This window comes from Sciurus vulgaris, assembly GCF_902686455.1.
Source record: "Sciurus vulgaris genome assembly, chromosome: 5".
NCBI lineage: Eukaryota > Metazoa > Chordata > Mammalia > Rodentia > Sciuridae > Sciurus > Sciurus vulgaris.
Genome location: NC_136465.1, coordinates 167,983,626 through 167,999,306, shown reverse-complemented (window position 1 = coordinate 167,999,306; position 15,681 = coordinate 167,983,626). Strand labels below are relative to the sequence as shown.

Genomic DNA, 15,681 nt, shown 5'->3' with positions numbered 1-15,681 from the left:
GATGGATGGATGGATGAACAGATCCATGCATAGCTGGTGGATGGATGGATAAACAGATAGATGGGTGAATGGGTAGATGGATGAAAGGTGCAAAAAAATCAGTCAATCTCTCTTGATTTCCTGATTCCAAAAGAGAAAAGCCAACTTGCATCAAAGCTCAAAGTTTAAAAAGCAAATTAACATTTGAAAGATATATGTGTCATCTCTGTTTGAGTCCCTCTTTGGCAAGCAATCTCAGGCATGCACTTCCCAGTGTAAATAACTTAGAATGTGTTAAAAAGTTCACCAGTGTTTAAGTTCATTAAATTAATGTTGTCATTCTGAGCGGCTGAGGGTGTTGCTGGTTGTAAGCTATTCATCACATTTCTGTAATTCTGTAGTAATGTCATCTTCAGGAATGTGGTATATATTAAAAATAGAAAAGCTCCTTTATATCAAAGAGTCCGGGACTAGGAGTTAAATTACCAGAGTCTGCCACTCACTGCCGTGTGACTTTATTGATTCATCACCTTAGGCATTCAGCTAACTTCTGAGTGCCAACTTTGTGCCTGAACTCTGTGGAGCATGAGGGGGCATGCAGGTAAAAGCCGTCAGCCCCTGCCCTGGCAGGTGTTCATAGTTAGGAGGGGGTGAGGTATAAGAGATGAGTGAATCAAATTCAGATGCAGACTCATAAGTGATATGATAGAACTTAGCACAGGGTGCTGTGGGGCATAGAATAGGGGATTCATGCTCTAGAGCTGGTTGTGAGAAACAGTGGGTACAGGAGATGACATCCACACAGGCCATGATTTATCTGCCCACAGGCAAAGGGTGGATGGTGTTCCAGACATAGGGGAAAGTATATGCAAAGGCCCTGAGGCCTATGCAGGGCTCAACAGGCAGATCCCTGGGAAAGGGGCTGCAGTGGATGGCAGCTGTGGCATCCACAGGAGAGGCAGTGAGTAGCTTCTGATGGTGAGAGTTTGATAGTGGCCACAGTCCTAGAGAGACTCAAAGCCCTTCTTACTGATGCAGTCACAGCCACCCACCGTTCCCCCCGCCATTTGCAAAAGATTTGTGCCCTTAGTCTTCCATCACCCCCTCACCCCAAGACCCCTTTGTCCACTTACAGAACACAGACTCTGGGGCACGTGCCCGAACCATGCACTGTGGACACATGTCAATGCCCAATAAGCCTCAGGGCCTCCTGGCGAGGCTGCCTCTTGTTCTGTGCTAATCCTCCAAGCCCCGTGCTCTTTGCATGTGGACACTGGCCCCTTCCTCCTTGATCCTGGGACACACTTCCACCTCAAGGACTTTACCCTGGATGCTGGAAGTGACCTGTTCCTTCCAGATCCATGTACCCTTTTCTGCACTGTTCTGTGTTCTCGGCCTGACACATATGGAGGGCATTCCCAGGCTTTCTGGCCCCCAGCTTCCTGTTGGGGGCACCCAGGCAGGAGATGAGCAGGAGGAAGAGAGGGGGCTGGGGGTTTCTTCAGGTTCCTCTTGGTGGCAGCTGGGGTCCCTCTGTGTGCACCACTTCCTGTGCAGTCCAGACCTCCTCCTGGGGCCGTTTCAGCACAGGTGTGGCCCTGCCATTACTAACCTTGGGCCACAGGAGCTGCTTCTTTTCTTTTTGTTTCCTTTCTCTTTAATGAATTTAGTGATTTGTAGTTAAGGTGACTTCAGAGGACACCGGATAGCTGGATAGAAGCAAAGCACTTGACGTGCGTAATCACGATATGCCCGTAGACAGAGGTGGGCTACGGCGAGGGTATCTAGGTAGATCAATCACTGCCCCAGTGACTCTGTCTCAGGCTGCCTTGGTGGTTTCACATTCTCACCATTTTCTGGAGGTGTGATTGGCATGCAACACAGGTGACTCGTAATGATGTGAATTGATGAGTTTGGAGATAAATGAACCTCCCTGGAGCCTTCATTATAATCGCATCCGTCGCCTTCGGTTTCCTCAGCTTCGTTATTATTATTATTTTGTGATAAGAACACTTAATTTCTCATTTTTCTGATTATACATATTGTAGGATCATGTAGGTCATTTATATATGATCTATCAAAATTGTAAATGCATTCGACTGTCACATACCACTAATTAGAACAAAAAAAAATTTTAAATAATAATAAATTGTTGCTACCAAAAAACACTTAACGTAAAATCTACCTTGCTGGTGAATTTTTAATCACAGGACAGATGCTGTATTGTTAGCTGTGGTCCCAGTGCTGCCAGGCATAGCTTGCCACTCCGTACCCTTCACGAATTCCACTGGTCCCCTCCCCGATCCTGGCAACCACCACGGGATGCTTTTATGACATTCTGCTCAAGTTACTCAGTGCGTAGCATCTCTTTCCTGCTGCACTCTGACAATGCACCTAGCTATTTCCATTCCCAAAGATTTTTTCTCAGATATCCATGTTTTGTCCAGATTCTGTTGTCTCAGGAAGTCCCCTCTGATCACTGTCTAAACATGCAAAGCCCCGCATAGCTCACCGCTCATGCCCACTTTATTTTTCTCCTTACTACTTTTTTATTAATAAATTTTTATTAATAAATTTTTGTTCTAATTAGTTATACATGACAGTAGGATGCATTCATACATTTTGATAGGTCGTACATAAATGGAGGGTCATCTCTCAGTTTTCTGATTATACATATTGAGGAATCGCATTGGTCCTGCAGTCAGACGTGTTCAGGAGGTAATGATGTCTGTCTCACTCTACTGTGCTCCCTACCCCAGCCCCCTCCCCTCTCTTCACTGCCCTCTACCTAATCTAAAGCAACTCTGTTCTTTCCTAGGACCCCTCCTCCCCTTACTGTGAATTAGCATCAGCATATCAGAGAAAACATTTGGCCTTTGGTTTTTTGGGTTTGACTTATTTCAGTTAGCCTGATATTATCTAACTCCATCCATTTACCAGCAAATGCCAGAATTTTATTCTTCTTTAAAGTTGAGTAATATTCCATTGTGTGTGTGTGTGTGTGTGTGTGTGTGTGTGTGTATGCCACATTTTCTTTATCCATTCATTTGTTGAGGGCATCTAGGTTGGTTCCTTAGTTTAGCTATTGTGAATTGAGCTACTATAAACGTTGATGTAGCTACATAACTATAGTATGTTGAGTTTAAGTCCTTTGAATATATGCCAAGGTGTGGGATAATTAGGTCAAATTGTGGCTCCATTCCCAGTTTTCTGAGGAATCTCCACACTGCTTTCCCTAATGGTTGCACCATTTTGCACTCCTACCAGCAGTGTATGAGTGTACCTTTTTCCCCACATCCTCGCCAACACTCATTTGCTTGTATTCTTGATGATTGCCATTCTGATTGGAGTGAGATGAAATCTGAGAATAGTTTTGATTTGCATTTCTCTCATTGCTAAAGACATTGAACATTTTTTCATATCTTTGTTGATCAGTTGTATATCTTTCTCTGTGAAGTGTCTGTTCAGTTCCTTAGCCCATTTATTGATTGTATTATTATTATTATTATTTTTTTGGTGTTAAGTTATTGAGTACTTTATGGTCTATTTGAGGTATATGTGGTAAAGAATTTTTCCCATTCTGTAGGCTCTCTCTTCATGTTATTGACTGTTTCCTGTGCTGAGAAGAAGCTTTTTAGTTTGAATCCATCCCATTTATTGAATCTTGATTTTACTTCTTACACTTTTGGAGTCTTAAGGAATTCAGATCCTAAGCTGACTTGGCGAAGATTTGGGCCTACTTTTTCTTCCATTAGGCATAGGGTCTCTGGTCTAGTGCATAAGTCTTTGATCTACTTTGAGTTGAGTTTCATGCAGGGATAGGGTTTTAAATTCATTTTGTTACATGTGAATTTCCAATTTTCCCAGCACCATTTATTGAATAGGCTATCTCTTCTCCAGTGAATGTTTTTGGTGCCTTTGTTTAATATGATGTAACCGTATTTATGTGGGTTTGTCTCTGTCTTCTATGCTGTATCATTTGTCTATGTGTCTACTTTGGTGCCAATACCATGCTGTTTTTGGTTCTATGGCTCTGTAATATAGTTTAAGGTCTGGTGTTGTGATGCTTCTGCTACTTGCTTTTTGAAAAATTTGTTTTAATTAGTTATACATGACAGTAGGAATGTACTTTGACACATCATATGTAAATGGAGTATAACTACTCATTCTTTGATTGTTCATGATGTAGAATCACACCCATCATGTAGTCATGTATGCACATAGGATAATAATGTCTGATTCATTCTCCTTTCCTTCTTATCCCCATACCCCATCCCTTCCCTTCACTCCCCTCTACCTAAAGTAACTGTACTCTTCCCTAGCACCCCCTTATTTTGAATTAGCATCTGCATATCATAGAAAACATTTGACCTCTGGTTTGGGGGCATTGTCTTATTTTGCTTAGTATGATTTTCTCCAGCTCCATCCATTACCAGCATAATTTTATTCTTCTTTAAGGCTGAGTAATATTCCATTGTGTATATATACCACATTTTTGTTTTCCATTCATCTGTTGAAGGGCATCTAGGCTGGTTCCATAGTTTAGCTATTGTGAGTTGAGCTGCTGTGAACATTGACGTGGCTGCATCACTGTAGTATGCAGATGTTAAGTCCTTTGGGTGTAAACTGAGGAGTGGGAAAGCTGGGTCAAGTGGTGGGTTCCACTGTTTTCTGAGGAATAACTGTTGTACAGTAGAGCCGTTTGTTTTGCCGTGCATCTCCCTCCACCTGCACCCCGCCTCTCATCCACACATGCACACCCGCTTGCTCACACACATGCTTCCTGAGGATAGGGATTTGCCGTGGCTGCTCCTTGCTAACTGCAGTTGCCCTGGCTTCCGCTCGTGGCTCCTTGAACACTCGCTGGAGGGCTGAGAGGACAGGCCCTGGGGCTGTGCAGTCCTGCTGACTCCCGCTCGCCCGCTCCTCATAATGGCTCCTGCAGAAGCAGAGAGCGCAGTGTTTGCGGCTGTGGGGTCCCGGCTTAGGGCAGGACTCTGCCGTGTCCACCTTGCTCTCCCACTGTGGGTCACCACTGTCCTCAACGTCATCCACAGTGCGGGGCTGGACTTGGAAGGCCAATCCCAACAGGCCCTGCAGGGTATTTTTAGCTGTGGTAAATCAAAGCTTCCTGATATGGCTACTGTGAGGGAGACCGTCATTAGATGTGGAAAATCTGAAGGGCCACACCCCAGTCCCTCATGCTCTTGGTATATTTTCCTCCCGGGATGTGGAGAGTATTCAATCCATCGCCTTCTGGAATGCGGTGGTGATGGTTTCTGTCCCCTGAGGAGCTGGTGCCTAACCCGTTTCTCGTGGTGGTGTGCAGTGAGTGCCCTTCTGTCCTGGGAGTGAGGTCACGTTCAGCTGGCTGCTTTCCCCCTGCCCTGGCTGCCTTGGACGTTGATGGTTGATTGTAGTCGGCTTCAATTGCTGTGATGTCCTCTAATTATTTTCTTCCCAACTCCTTACCCCATTATGGGTCTCTTCTTCCTTAACCTACACTTTGGTGCTTCTTATACATATTTTTTTAATTGCAAGTCAATTCATTTTGGGGAGGGCAGAAATTAAGGTTTATATTATAGATGAAGTGAGAATTCTTATCACTGCGCCTGGATTAGTTTATCATCAGTATGCATCATTTTATGATGACAGTGAATAAATTGGTTTCTTTTCTGAAATATAGGCTCCTTCCAAAAATTACTTTTCTCTTTGACAGTTAATACCCTTGAATGCCCATACTGTTTTTTTAAACAGGTATTACCAGACAAATAAAGAAATCTGGTTGATATTTCCTTTGGCCACATTGAAAATGAGGCCAGCTACAGACCAAGGAATCACTCCCCTATGTATTTGCCTGCTTCCCTGGTCCTTAACCTTCTCTTAGTAGAGCACTCATTGAATGTCTGTCTCACACCAGAACCTGCCACTGTAGACCCATGGGTCTTTCCTACAAGTCGTTGGTCATGAAGCCAGGCAGGCCAGGCCAGGCCAGGTGGGTGTTCCATCTGCTGGGTGGAGCATGGCCTCCTGGGAGTGGGTCCATCTTGGTGCACTAAGGACAACTTCCCATAGATGCTCTACCTGGAATAAGCCCCAGGGAAATGTTTTAAGTAATAGGATAAAGAGTATTCAGTTTGGCCAGGTATAGTGGCGCACACCTGTAATTCCAGCGACTCGAGAGGCTGAGGCAGGAGGATCTTGAGTTCAAAGCCATCCAGGAGGATAACAAGTTCAAAGCCAGCCTTAGTAATGGTGGGGCCCTGAGCAACTCAGTGAGACCCTGTCTCTAAATCAAATACGATATAGGGCTGGGGATGTGGCTCAGTGGTTGAGTGCCCCTGAGTTCAATCCCTGATAAACTGTCCCCCTGCCAAAAAAAAAAAAAATGAAAGAGCATCTGGGCTGGAGGAGCAACCTGCAGTCCTTCAGGAGGCGTCATGGTGAGCTGGGGCAGGGGACTAGAGGTGGCTGCTTGGGTAGGCAGGGGCAGGAGCACAGAAGTGGGTGCTGGATTGGGGGAGAACCCTTTGAAGGACTTTGTGCTGGTCACTTCTGGGTCAGACTCGGATGTGAAGGCAGTTTCCACTGACCCTGGACATGCGTTGTGGTGATGTGAGCCAGGCTGTGGCTCCAGGCCTTTACAGTCCCTGGGCCTCAGCTCCCTCCCCTCATGACATTCTCCCTTCCCTCTTCCCTGACCTTGACCTTCCTTTTCCACACTGGTACTTTAGGGAGTGCCCCTGGTACCAGCCATCTTAGGGTTTTGCTGGTCCTAGGTGTGTTCTGGGAACCTTCTGTGTCTTCCTTCCTTCATCCCTGAAACAGACCTGATCTTAATACTTCCCAGACAAAGAAATCAAGATCTGTATACGTCCTCAAACAGAAGGGAATTGGGGCCCAGTTCTGTTCCCATTAAATGTCACTGATGGTGCCCTTTGCAGGCTTTTTAAAAACTTATTATAATTATTTTTTTAATCAGACAGTTTCACTTATTACAGAGTTAGAGAGCAAGACCACAGTGCCGTTAAACACCCTGCAACCCTGTTAGAAAAACAGCAGAATGAGACAGACACCATCACCCTATGTACATGTATGATTACACAAATGGTATGAATCTACAGTGTGTATAATCATAGAAACCAAATGATGTGCACCATTTGTGTACAATGAATCAAAATGCAGTCTGTAAAAAAAATTAAAAGTAAATAAAAATTTTTTTAAATAATAAATAAAAGCTATAGAAAAACAGACAGACTAGACTAACAAACAACAGAACAAGACAAAATACCAGGCTCAGGCCGAACCATGAATGAAGAGTGGCTCCAACAAAAATAAGACAAACACAAAACACATCATCTCTGCATGTTGATGTAAAAGCTGCCACGGCCCACGGGAAAGCCACCGGGCGGAGTCACCCAGGACAAGCAACCAAGGGCACCGGAGGGTGGAGAGGGCTGCCACTCCGGCCAGGCCTCCTGGCTCCACTGCAGGCACCGGGGATGCCAGGTCTGGAGGTTCGGCACTGGGTGAGCTCCCGTCAGGGAAGAGGCCTCCAGGAAGGAGGACGCAGGGAGGCGTCGGGAGCCCCTGAGGCCTCCAGTGCCCAAGACGAGAGGCGGCTAAGAGGGCCCCTCTCCCGAAAGAAGGCCCTCCTGGGCAGAGTTCAGGCCTGCTTGCGATCACAAGGTGTAAAACCCCATGGCCATCGTGGCCACCACGAAGCCGAGAGTCAACACCCATCGGAGCAGCGGCGCCCGGGAGAGGCCGCCCAGCAGGGGCTTCCCTCTGGGAGTCTCACAGGGGTGGGGTCTTGGCACCCAGCTGCTGGCATGGTGGTGAAGCCCTGCTCCCCGTGAGGGGCTCTGGTCCTCTGGGTCCTGGGTCAGCAGCTCCTGCAACTCTTCAGACAGCTGAATGCAGATCAGGAACGCAATCTTGGCCTCCTCGAGGACCCTCCACCTGACCTCAGGGGTCATCTCCAGAGTGTTCATGCGCGAGCGGTAGAGCTGCTTGAATTTGGTGGCACTGGCGATGTTGGGGAAGGTGAAGAAGGCCAGGCCCTCGCCGGAGCTGGGCAGGTCCAGGACCTTCTGAGCGATCTTCTTGAGGACCTGGCCCCCCGACAGGTCGCCCAGGTAGCGGGTACAGGCGTGGGCCACCAGCAGCTCGGGCTCCGAGCGCCCCACCTGCCAGAGCCGCCCCACGTAGCGCTGCGTGGCTGGTGAGTAGGGGATTTCTTCCTGCCAGGGCGGCCAGTACCAGAAGGCCATGTCCTGCTCCAGGGCGGCGGCCCTGTGGGTGCAGCTCCTCGGGGAAGCAGAGTGGGGCACAGATTGGGTCATCCTTGTTGTGCTCAATCTCCTCCTCCAGGGCCGCGTAGACGTGGTACAGGGATGCCATCGCCAGTTTGAAGCCCTTTTGGGTCACCTGGACCTTCTGGAAGTTCCTCATGAACTGGCCATTCTCTGCCTGGGTGTGCCCCTCCGTCAGGGCCTGGGACAGATCCTGGGGCATGCTGTTGTGCTGTGGGTTTCCACTGGCAGAGGCTGGGCTGGCACAGGTGGCTCTGGCTATGGCCGAAGAGGAGGCAGTGGGGACAGAGGGCTCTTGCAAATTGACTTTCTCTTCCTCTTCTGTTGTCCAGCTCTGTTTGCTTTCCTGCAGAGTGTGAGACACACAGAGCATAAGATACGCTAGATGTGGATGCCTGTTCTTCCTCATGCTTTACTTGGTTTAGCAAAAGACTCGGCTCCGGGTCCCTCCTGATGGTACTATCTACTGCCTCATTTAATGGAGGATGGCCTCACATGGTGAACGGATCACCCCGAGTTCAGGGCCCAGCAGTGGGTGGGCGCTAACTGACCTAATCAAACCAGACTAAGTTCCATTATTTGATCTGACAGTTTTTGATTTTTATCAACAACAGTGTAACAGTATTGCCATAAGAAGTAGACAATATCATTCTCTTCGGGGGCCAATTCAGGGTCCCCCATAGGCATCTGCTGATGCCTCATGGCATCTCCTTGTCACCTTGACCTTCAGGTAGCCGGTTTCCACTACCAGCACTCCTGTCCATGCTGGCTCTGGCACACTGATTCTCCCCACACTGCTTTTCTGAATGCACTCACATCTCTCTTCCAAACCTCTCTTTCCCTTTCCCCATATTGCCTTAATTTTTTGTTCCTTTGCCATTAAGTAGGTATTGATTTCTATTAAGATGAACATCAGGATTTATTGACCAGAGAGGTAAATATTGACGGAAGCAGGAAGGCGTGATCCAAGTGGGAAGAGAATTCTCCCCCGCCCCGCCGCCCTCATCTTCTGCTGCTCAGAGAACTAGTCAGGCAGAGTCCCCGTGCGGCACCCCAATCTGCATGGGAGGGGAATTGCCCACCCCGAGCCTGGCCAGGTAAGGAACTCTTTACCAAGGCGCCAGCTTTTATAGCTCCTATTAGAAAATTTATTGTCCTGGCACCTGGCTGGGCATGGGAAAAATGCCCGTGATTATTTTTGGGAGGAGGGGAGAAATTTTTGGTCAGGTACTGGGTACCTTCCACCATCGCTGAGGAAAAGGGAAAGGGTTTGGGATGGTGAATGTCACTGCGCACCCACAAGTAGCAAAGCTAACGTTTTAGGTGCGGTGGGAAAGTGGCCCTAAACACGTGAAGCTGGAAGCCAGCCCGCCACCCCTCCTGTGGTTCGGCCGGGGGCATAGAGATTTGGAGCAGGGGTGGGGCTCCTGGCAGAGCTACATCAGAGCTGCTCTCAGGCCTGTCCCCTTCCACCTTCCTGAGTTTCCCCGTGTGGCCTCAGCCTCTGTGTTGTACCAGACCTGTCTGTTTGCCTGCTGGCCTCCCTCACTGTCGTCTCATGGCTTAGGAAGAACCTCACTGTGATCTCTTGGGCAAGGTGATACCTCAGGCCCCAGTTTCTCAACTGGAAAGAAATAGCACTCCACGAGGATCAAAGGAGCAGGGTTTCTCCACCTTGGCGCCAGGCACTCGAGGCTGGAACGTGCCTTGCTGTGCGTCGTGCGATCCCTTCCAGCTCTCCTGCCAGCCGCACCTCTCCCCCGCGTCATGACACCAGAAATGTCTCCAGACGCTGCCAGGTTGCCGCTGGCTGAGAACCACTGCATGGAATGAGCAGTCAACAAGTATCGTGGAAAACACCATCGCTGTAATTACTGTTCAGTGTTTGTTTACCCGATGAGGATTTTTGAAGTGCTCCCTGTGTCCATGGCATGCATTGAGCCCTGAGGGACAACTGGCAGCTGGTCCTGCAGTGCCAGCCCACTCAGAGATGGCGACGAGGTTTGACAGTCACACACCTGTGCCTGGATGTCCAAGGTTGCTTTTGTTCTGGCCTAAATATAGCCCCAGGACGATGGCTAGGCAGACTGGGAGGATCCTCCATCCACGCCAGGTCTTCTCCCTGGGTCCACAGCCCCTCCCTGGTTACCACAGCAGCAGGCAGACATAATGGTCTTATGGGTTGGTCCTCTGCTTCCTCTGGTTCCTGATAAACCTGTGTCTGAGAGAGACTGTCCCTGAGTGAAGTGGCAGGCACCTCTGTGCCCTTGGTGCTGTGACCCTGTGCTGCTCAGAACTGCCAGAACCCAGTGGCAGGTCACCGTCCCCTCTCCCTGCGCTGCTGCCTCTTGAACTGTGTCCCTGCTTCCCCCACACAATGGCAGAAGGCTACTCACAACAGTTGGCCCGTCACAGAGCCTCTGCCAAATGTCCTCCATCAGGCCTGACCACTGGTGGCCTTCCAGAGCTCCAGGACCCACTCCTCCTACCCACCCGTCTGCTCGCCCTGCTCCTGCCGCAGCTGTTCCCTTCGGGAATACTCTCTCCACGGATCCCCGGACTCACAGCTTCACTCGCTGTAGCTCTTGTTTCCCACTGTGCCCCGCCGGGGGAGCCCCCTCGCGCCCTGTGTGAAGTGGAAGCCCTTCCTCCACCCTGCCTTTCCTCACTTTATTTTATTCCCAACTCTGACCATCAGCCAGCACACCCCCGTCTTCTGTTTCTGCAGGTGTCGATGGCCTCCTTGTCCCCCTAGAGCCTGAGAGCAGCGGAGTTGCTGGTCTTAAGAAGACCAGACGAGAGCCTGGCTTGACACTCACGGGCACGTGAATAAAGGATGAACTGATCAGTGGATAAAGGAAGCGGAAGTGCACAGGGCTCTGTGGTTACAGAGTTGCCCGTGTGCAGAAGCTCTCTGCGCCGTTTCCTGGGAGGCGTGGTCCTCCAGGGCCCTGATGCAGGCGCACGGTATCTGTGTGACATCAACCTTCCCCACCTTTCTTGAGATAGTTCTGTCTTGGCCACTGAGCCCAGCCTGGCTTGTGGATGAGGACATGAAGGGTGACCCACGAGGAACTCCAGCCGAGAGCCGTGGGTTCGCACTAGTGCCTCTGACCCACAGCATCGCCAGCCCTTTAGGAAGGACCTGCCATCATCTTCAGCTGAGAGTCTTCCTGCTGCCTCTGCTCTGCTCATCTCCCTCCATGGTCTCGCTTTTCACTCTTCCCAACTGGAGCCGTTGAAATGTTGTTGGGAAGAGCGGAAGCATCGCTTTACCACGGGCCATCCTCTAACCCCTGTCTTCCACCCAGCCTCACCGCCAGTCCACCTGTCCCTCCGGCATGCCCCAGTGCCCACGCGGCTCCTGTTCCCCACCCTCGCACACTTGTGCTCGGCTGGTCTGACACTCTCCTGTATCATCCAGCTGTCCTGCCACCCCCGTGCATCCCGATGGCTCTTCCTGCCCTTGCTGTGCTCCAGGGCTTCCAGCTCTTCCTCCTCTTTCAAACCATGCAGACTGCCTTCAGCTGGTCTTTCAGCTTCTTCCCAGATTGAAGCTGGGAGCTGGTCTGGTCTGGTCTGTTGTAGATCCAGGCTTGTCCCTATGGTATTCCACACTTCCTCCCTCTCTTCCCAGTTTGGGCTGTGACCAAAGACTGGGCTCAGTAACATCACCCAGTTGGATTGGTAGCCTGCCTTGCTCCCACAGAAGGTGGTGTTTGGAACTGTGCTCCTGAATGTGGGTCCCCAAGGAGACCTTCAGACATGGGTAGCGGAAGAAGAAAAGTGACTCGGATATCCACCTAGGTGTCAGGTCCAGCAGGAACCCTGTCCTCCAGCACTGTCCTAGTCATTCTCTGAATTCCACGTCCTTTCTCCTTCCCAGGATCCCTCGGTCACACCTCCTGGGCCTCTTACCAGATCCACTGGGTAGCTGAGCTATTGCTGTGGAAGGCCCGTGGGACCTAGGAGGACCTTCATCCCCGTTCCCACCTCCGCCCTTCACAGGGCCCTGCAAGACTCAGTGCGATTTCCAGAAGCAGCTGTAGGCATGACGTGGCTCTGGAATTTCTTTGCACCTTACCCATATCCTCAAGTGACTTCCTGGGAGACCTGGGGGTGGGGGCACGCCTCCCCCTCCGCTGGGCCTCGGAGGCTGTGCTTCCACCATAGACCCAACCTTTGCCTTGCTGTGCCGCCCAGCTGGAAACTGGTCAGTGCATCTCCCCCTTTAAAGAGCTTCATAAAGTTCTTTTGAATTTGGAAACTTTTTCTCTCGTACCTGCTCCTCATGGCTGTCTTGTAGCTCTTAACTAATCGCCTGGACTTTTCCCTCTGCTCCGTTCTCACTCAGAAGCCCAACCCTCAACACACAGCACCCCGGCCATGAGGTTGGTTCCCAGGTGCTTACGCTGCTCTTCCACTCTGTGGCCTTGTCACCGTGCAGGGCCAACTCTGTCCTGCTAGGCCCACTCAGCTTCTCTGTAGTGTCCGTCTTGATGGTTTGTTCCATTCCATCTGTGGAGTTAGTTTAGCCCTCTTTGGTGTGGTCACCACGGGTCCCTGTGTGGTGGGCTTACTAAGGCATGCCTTCTGCAATGATGCAGTTTTAAGTTTCTCTCTGTCTATGCAGTTTGGGGGGCAGGAATGGTATAACCCTGCAGCGTCCACCCCGATCCCATGCATGTCGGAAGTGCTCAGGATATTTTCATTCAGGCGAAGAACTGTCGATGTTCTTGTCACTTTGTTGTCACTTGTGGCTTTTATATGACATCATAGTGTTTCCTTGGAATTAACCAAGTCATTACTTCTCTGATATCTTTCTGGATCGTTCTGACTCACTGTTCAGAACCCTGTGTGCAAACACAGAAGTGAAGTGTACAAAACTCTGGGGCTTGTGCAAAAGGCTTCATCGTTCCCGATTAGGAATCAAGGGACAGGATAGTGCTCAGACTGAAGGGTCAGCTGCCTTCCTTGCACAAGAGACAGGAAGTCCAGAGCTTGTGGGAGAAGAGAAACCTGCCCTCCTCAGCCTGTACAGTCTTCCTGTTTCACCTGGACCTGCACTGACCAGTTAGCTTCAAATCACCTCTGGCTCTTCATCTGGCAAACACATTTCCGCCCTTTGGTTGGGACCACAGATTTGACACAGAGGATGATCTTCGGAGACACTACCTGAAATGTTGCCAAGTGTGCTTCCTCTCTTCCTCTTTGTGCTTACAGATGTGTGGACTTCTTTGTTCTTCATTGTCCTCCCTGACCTTTAAGATAAGAGGATACATTTCTGAGATGCACGAATCAATATCTATCTCCTGTTGCTATCAATCATTTATACTTACAATGGACTGCACACGGGGCTGGGCATGTGGCTCAGTGGTAGGGTGCTTGGCTAGCATGTGTGGCCTAGGTTTGGTACCCAGTACTACCAAGAGAAAAAAGGAAAAAGAAAAAAAAAAGGACTTGCAGATTCATGTTCTCCCCCAATCCTCACAATAAACCCGTGGAAATAGGAATTATTTTGCTGACATTCCATGAGCGAGACAATTGCAATTAAGAAGAAATGCATTCATCTGTTGAAGGGCATCTAGGTTGGTTCCACAATCTAGCTATTGTGAACTGAGCTGCTATAAACATTGATGTGGCTGTGTTACTGTAGTTTGCTGATTTTAGGTTCTTTGAGTTTAAACCGAGGAGTGGGATAGCTGGGTCAAAAGGTGGGTCCATTCCAAGTTTTCTTAGGAATCTCCATACTGCTTTCCAGAGTGGCTTCACCAATTTGCAACTCCACCAGCAATGTAAAAGTGTGCCTTTTCCTCACATCCACGCCAACATCTATTATTGTTTATGTTCTTGATGATAGCCATTCTATTGGAGTAAGATGAAATCTTAGAGTTGTTTTAATTTGCATTTCTCTAATTACTAGAGATGTTGAACACTTTTTCATATATTTATCAATTGTGTGTCTTCTTCTGTAAAGTGTCTGTCCAGTTCCTTGGCCCATTTATTGATTGGGTTCTTTGTATTTTGGGTGTAAAGTTTTGTAAGTTCTTTATAAATTTTGGAGATAAATGCTCTATCTGAAGTATATGTGGAAAAGATTTTCTTCCACTCCATAGGCTCTCTCTTCACATTCTTGATTGTAGAACCAACCTAGATGCCCTTCAACAGATGAATGGATAAACTCTGGTATATATACACAATGGAATACTATTTAGCAATAAAGAATAATAATATTATGGCATTTGCAAATAAATGGATGAAATTGGAGAATATCATGCTAAGTGAAATAAGTCAAGCCCCCAAAACCAAAGGCTGAATATTTTCCCTGATAAGTGGAAAATGATATATAATGATATATAATGGGGGGATGAGAAATGAGAGAATAGTGGGGGAACTTTAGAATATGTAGAAGGAAATGAGAGGGAGGGGTGCGTGAAAAATGGTGGAATGAGACAGACACCATTACCCTATGTGTATGATGAGTAAAACTGCAGTCTGTAAAAAATTAAAAGCTAAAAAAAAAAAAAAAAAAAAAAAAACACACCCTACTGTCAGTATAATTAAAAAGAACAAGTAAAAGAAATCAAAAACTTCTTTAAAAAATCCCATTAATGTGATGCTGTCACTTGAGTCAGATACATTCAATTATGCTACTCATTATTACATGAATAACTTTTAGTTTATCACAATAAAAATGGTGATTAGTTGTCAAAAAAAAAAAAAAAAAGAAGAAGAAGAAGAAATGCTTGTTTTTCTGAGGCTCAGTGACAAGTTTAAGGCCACAGCTGGATGGTCAAGATGTCCCTGCAGACCCAGCACCTCCAAGGCCAGTCCTCCTCCTCACACCGGCTCACTCCAGGTCGCCGTTCCCTCGAGAACCCTCCCTTCATCTCTTAGGGGTAGTAAAACACGTAACCTGCTCCCTCATCTGCGTGGCCCCGGTTGCTGAATTCCACGTCCACGTTTTCCATGAAGATCTGGTTTGTTGCAATGCCCTGAGTTTCTGGTGTCCTTCACTCCCATAGGTACTGCAGGAATTCACAGCTACTGAGGACCCTGAACTGCCTCCACTGTGGCCCTCTGACCCTGCCTGAGAAGGAATTCTGGGAGTGGACTGCTGTCCTAGCAGCACCTGCTCCAGGGGCTCCCCTCTTCCGAGCAGCCCCCTCAGCTGTGCCATGCAGACCAACCATCTTTTCCCCTTGCGTGACACCCCTGTTGGCTTAGGACGTCTGAACTTCTGGAGACCTATGTGGGTCTGTGCGGTGTGGCCCCTGTCCACCGTACAGCCTGTTCCTTCCCTGACATTTGATGTTCCGGCCTTCAGTGACCACAAACCGTGTTCTCTAGCACGGGGCCTTGGGCCTCCAGGTGTGTATTAGTATCA

General features: G+C 48.7%; 2 protein-coding genes across 8 annotated transcripts in view; one reads left to right on the top strand and one right to left on the bottom strand.

Annotated features, from left to right (window-relative positions):
* Positions 1–15,681, top strand: part of LARGE1 (LARGE xylosyl- and glucuronyltransferase 1) — a 493,033-nt gene that overhangs the window by 153,509 nt on the left and 323,843 nt on the right. The window lies entirely within an intron of this gene.
* Positions 7,628–8,760, bottom strand: LOC306662097 (heme oxygenase 1-like). The gene is given in 2 exon segments (XM_079141609.1): positions 7,628–8,282; positions 8,284–8,760. Coding segments are annotated over 2 exon segments (1,041 nt in total). The 5' UTR covers positions 8,704–8,760; the 3' UTR covers positions 7,628–7,661.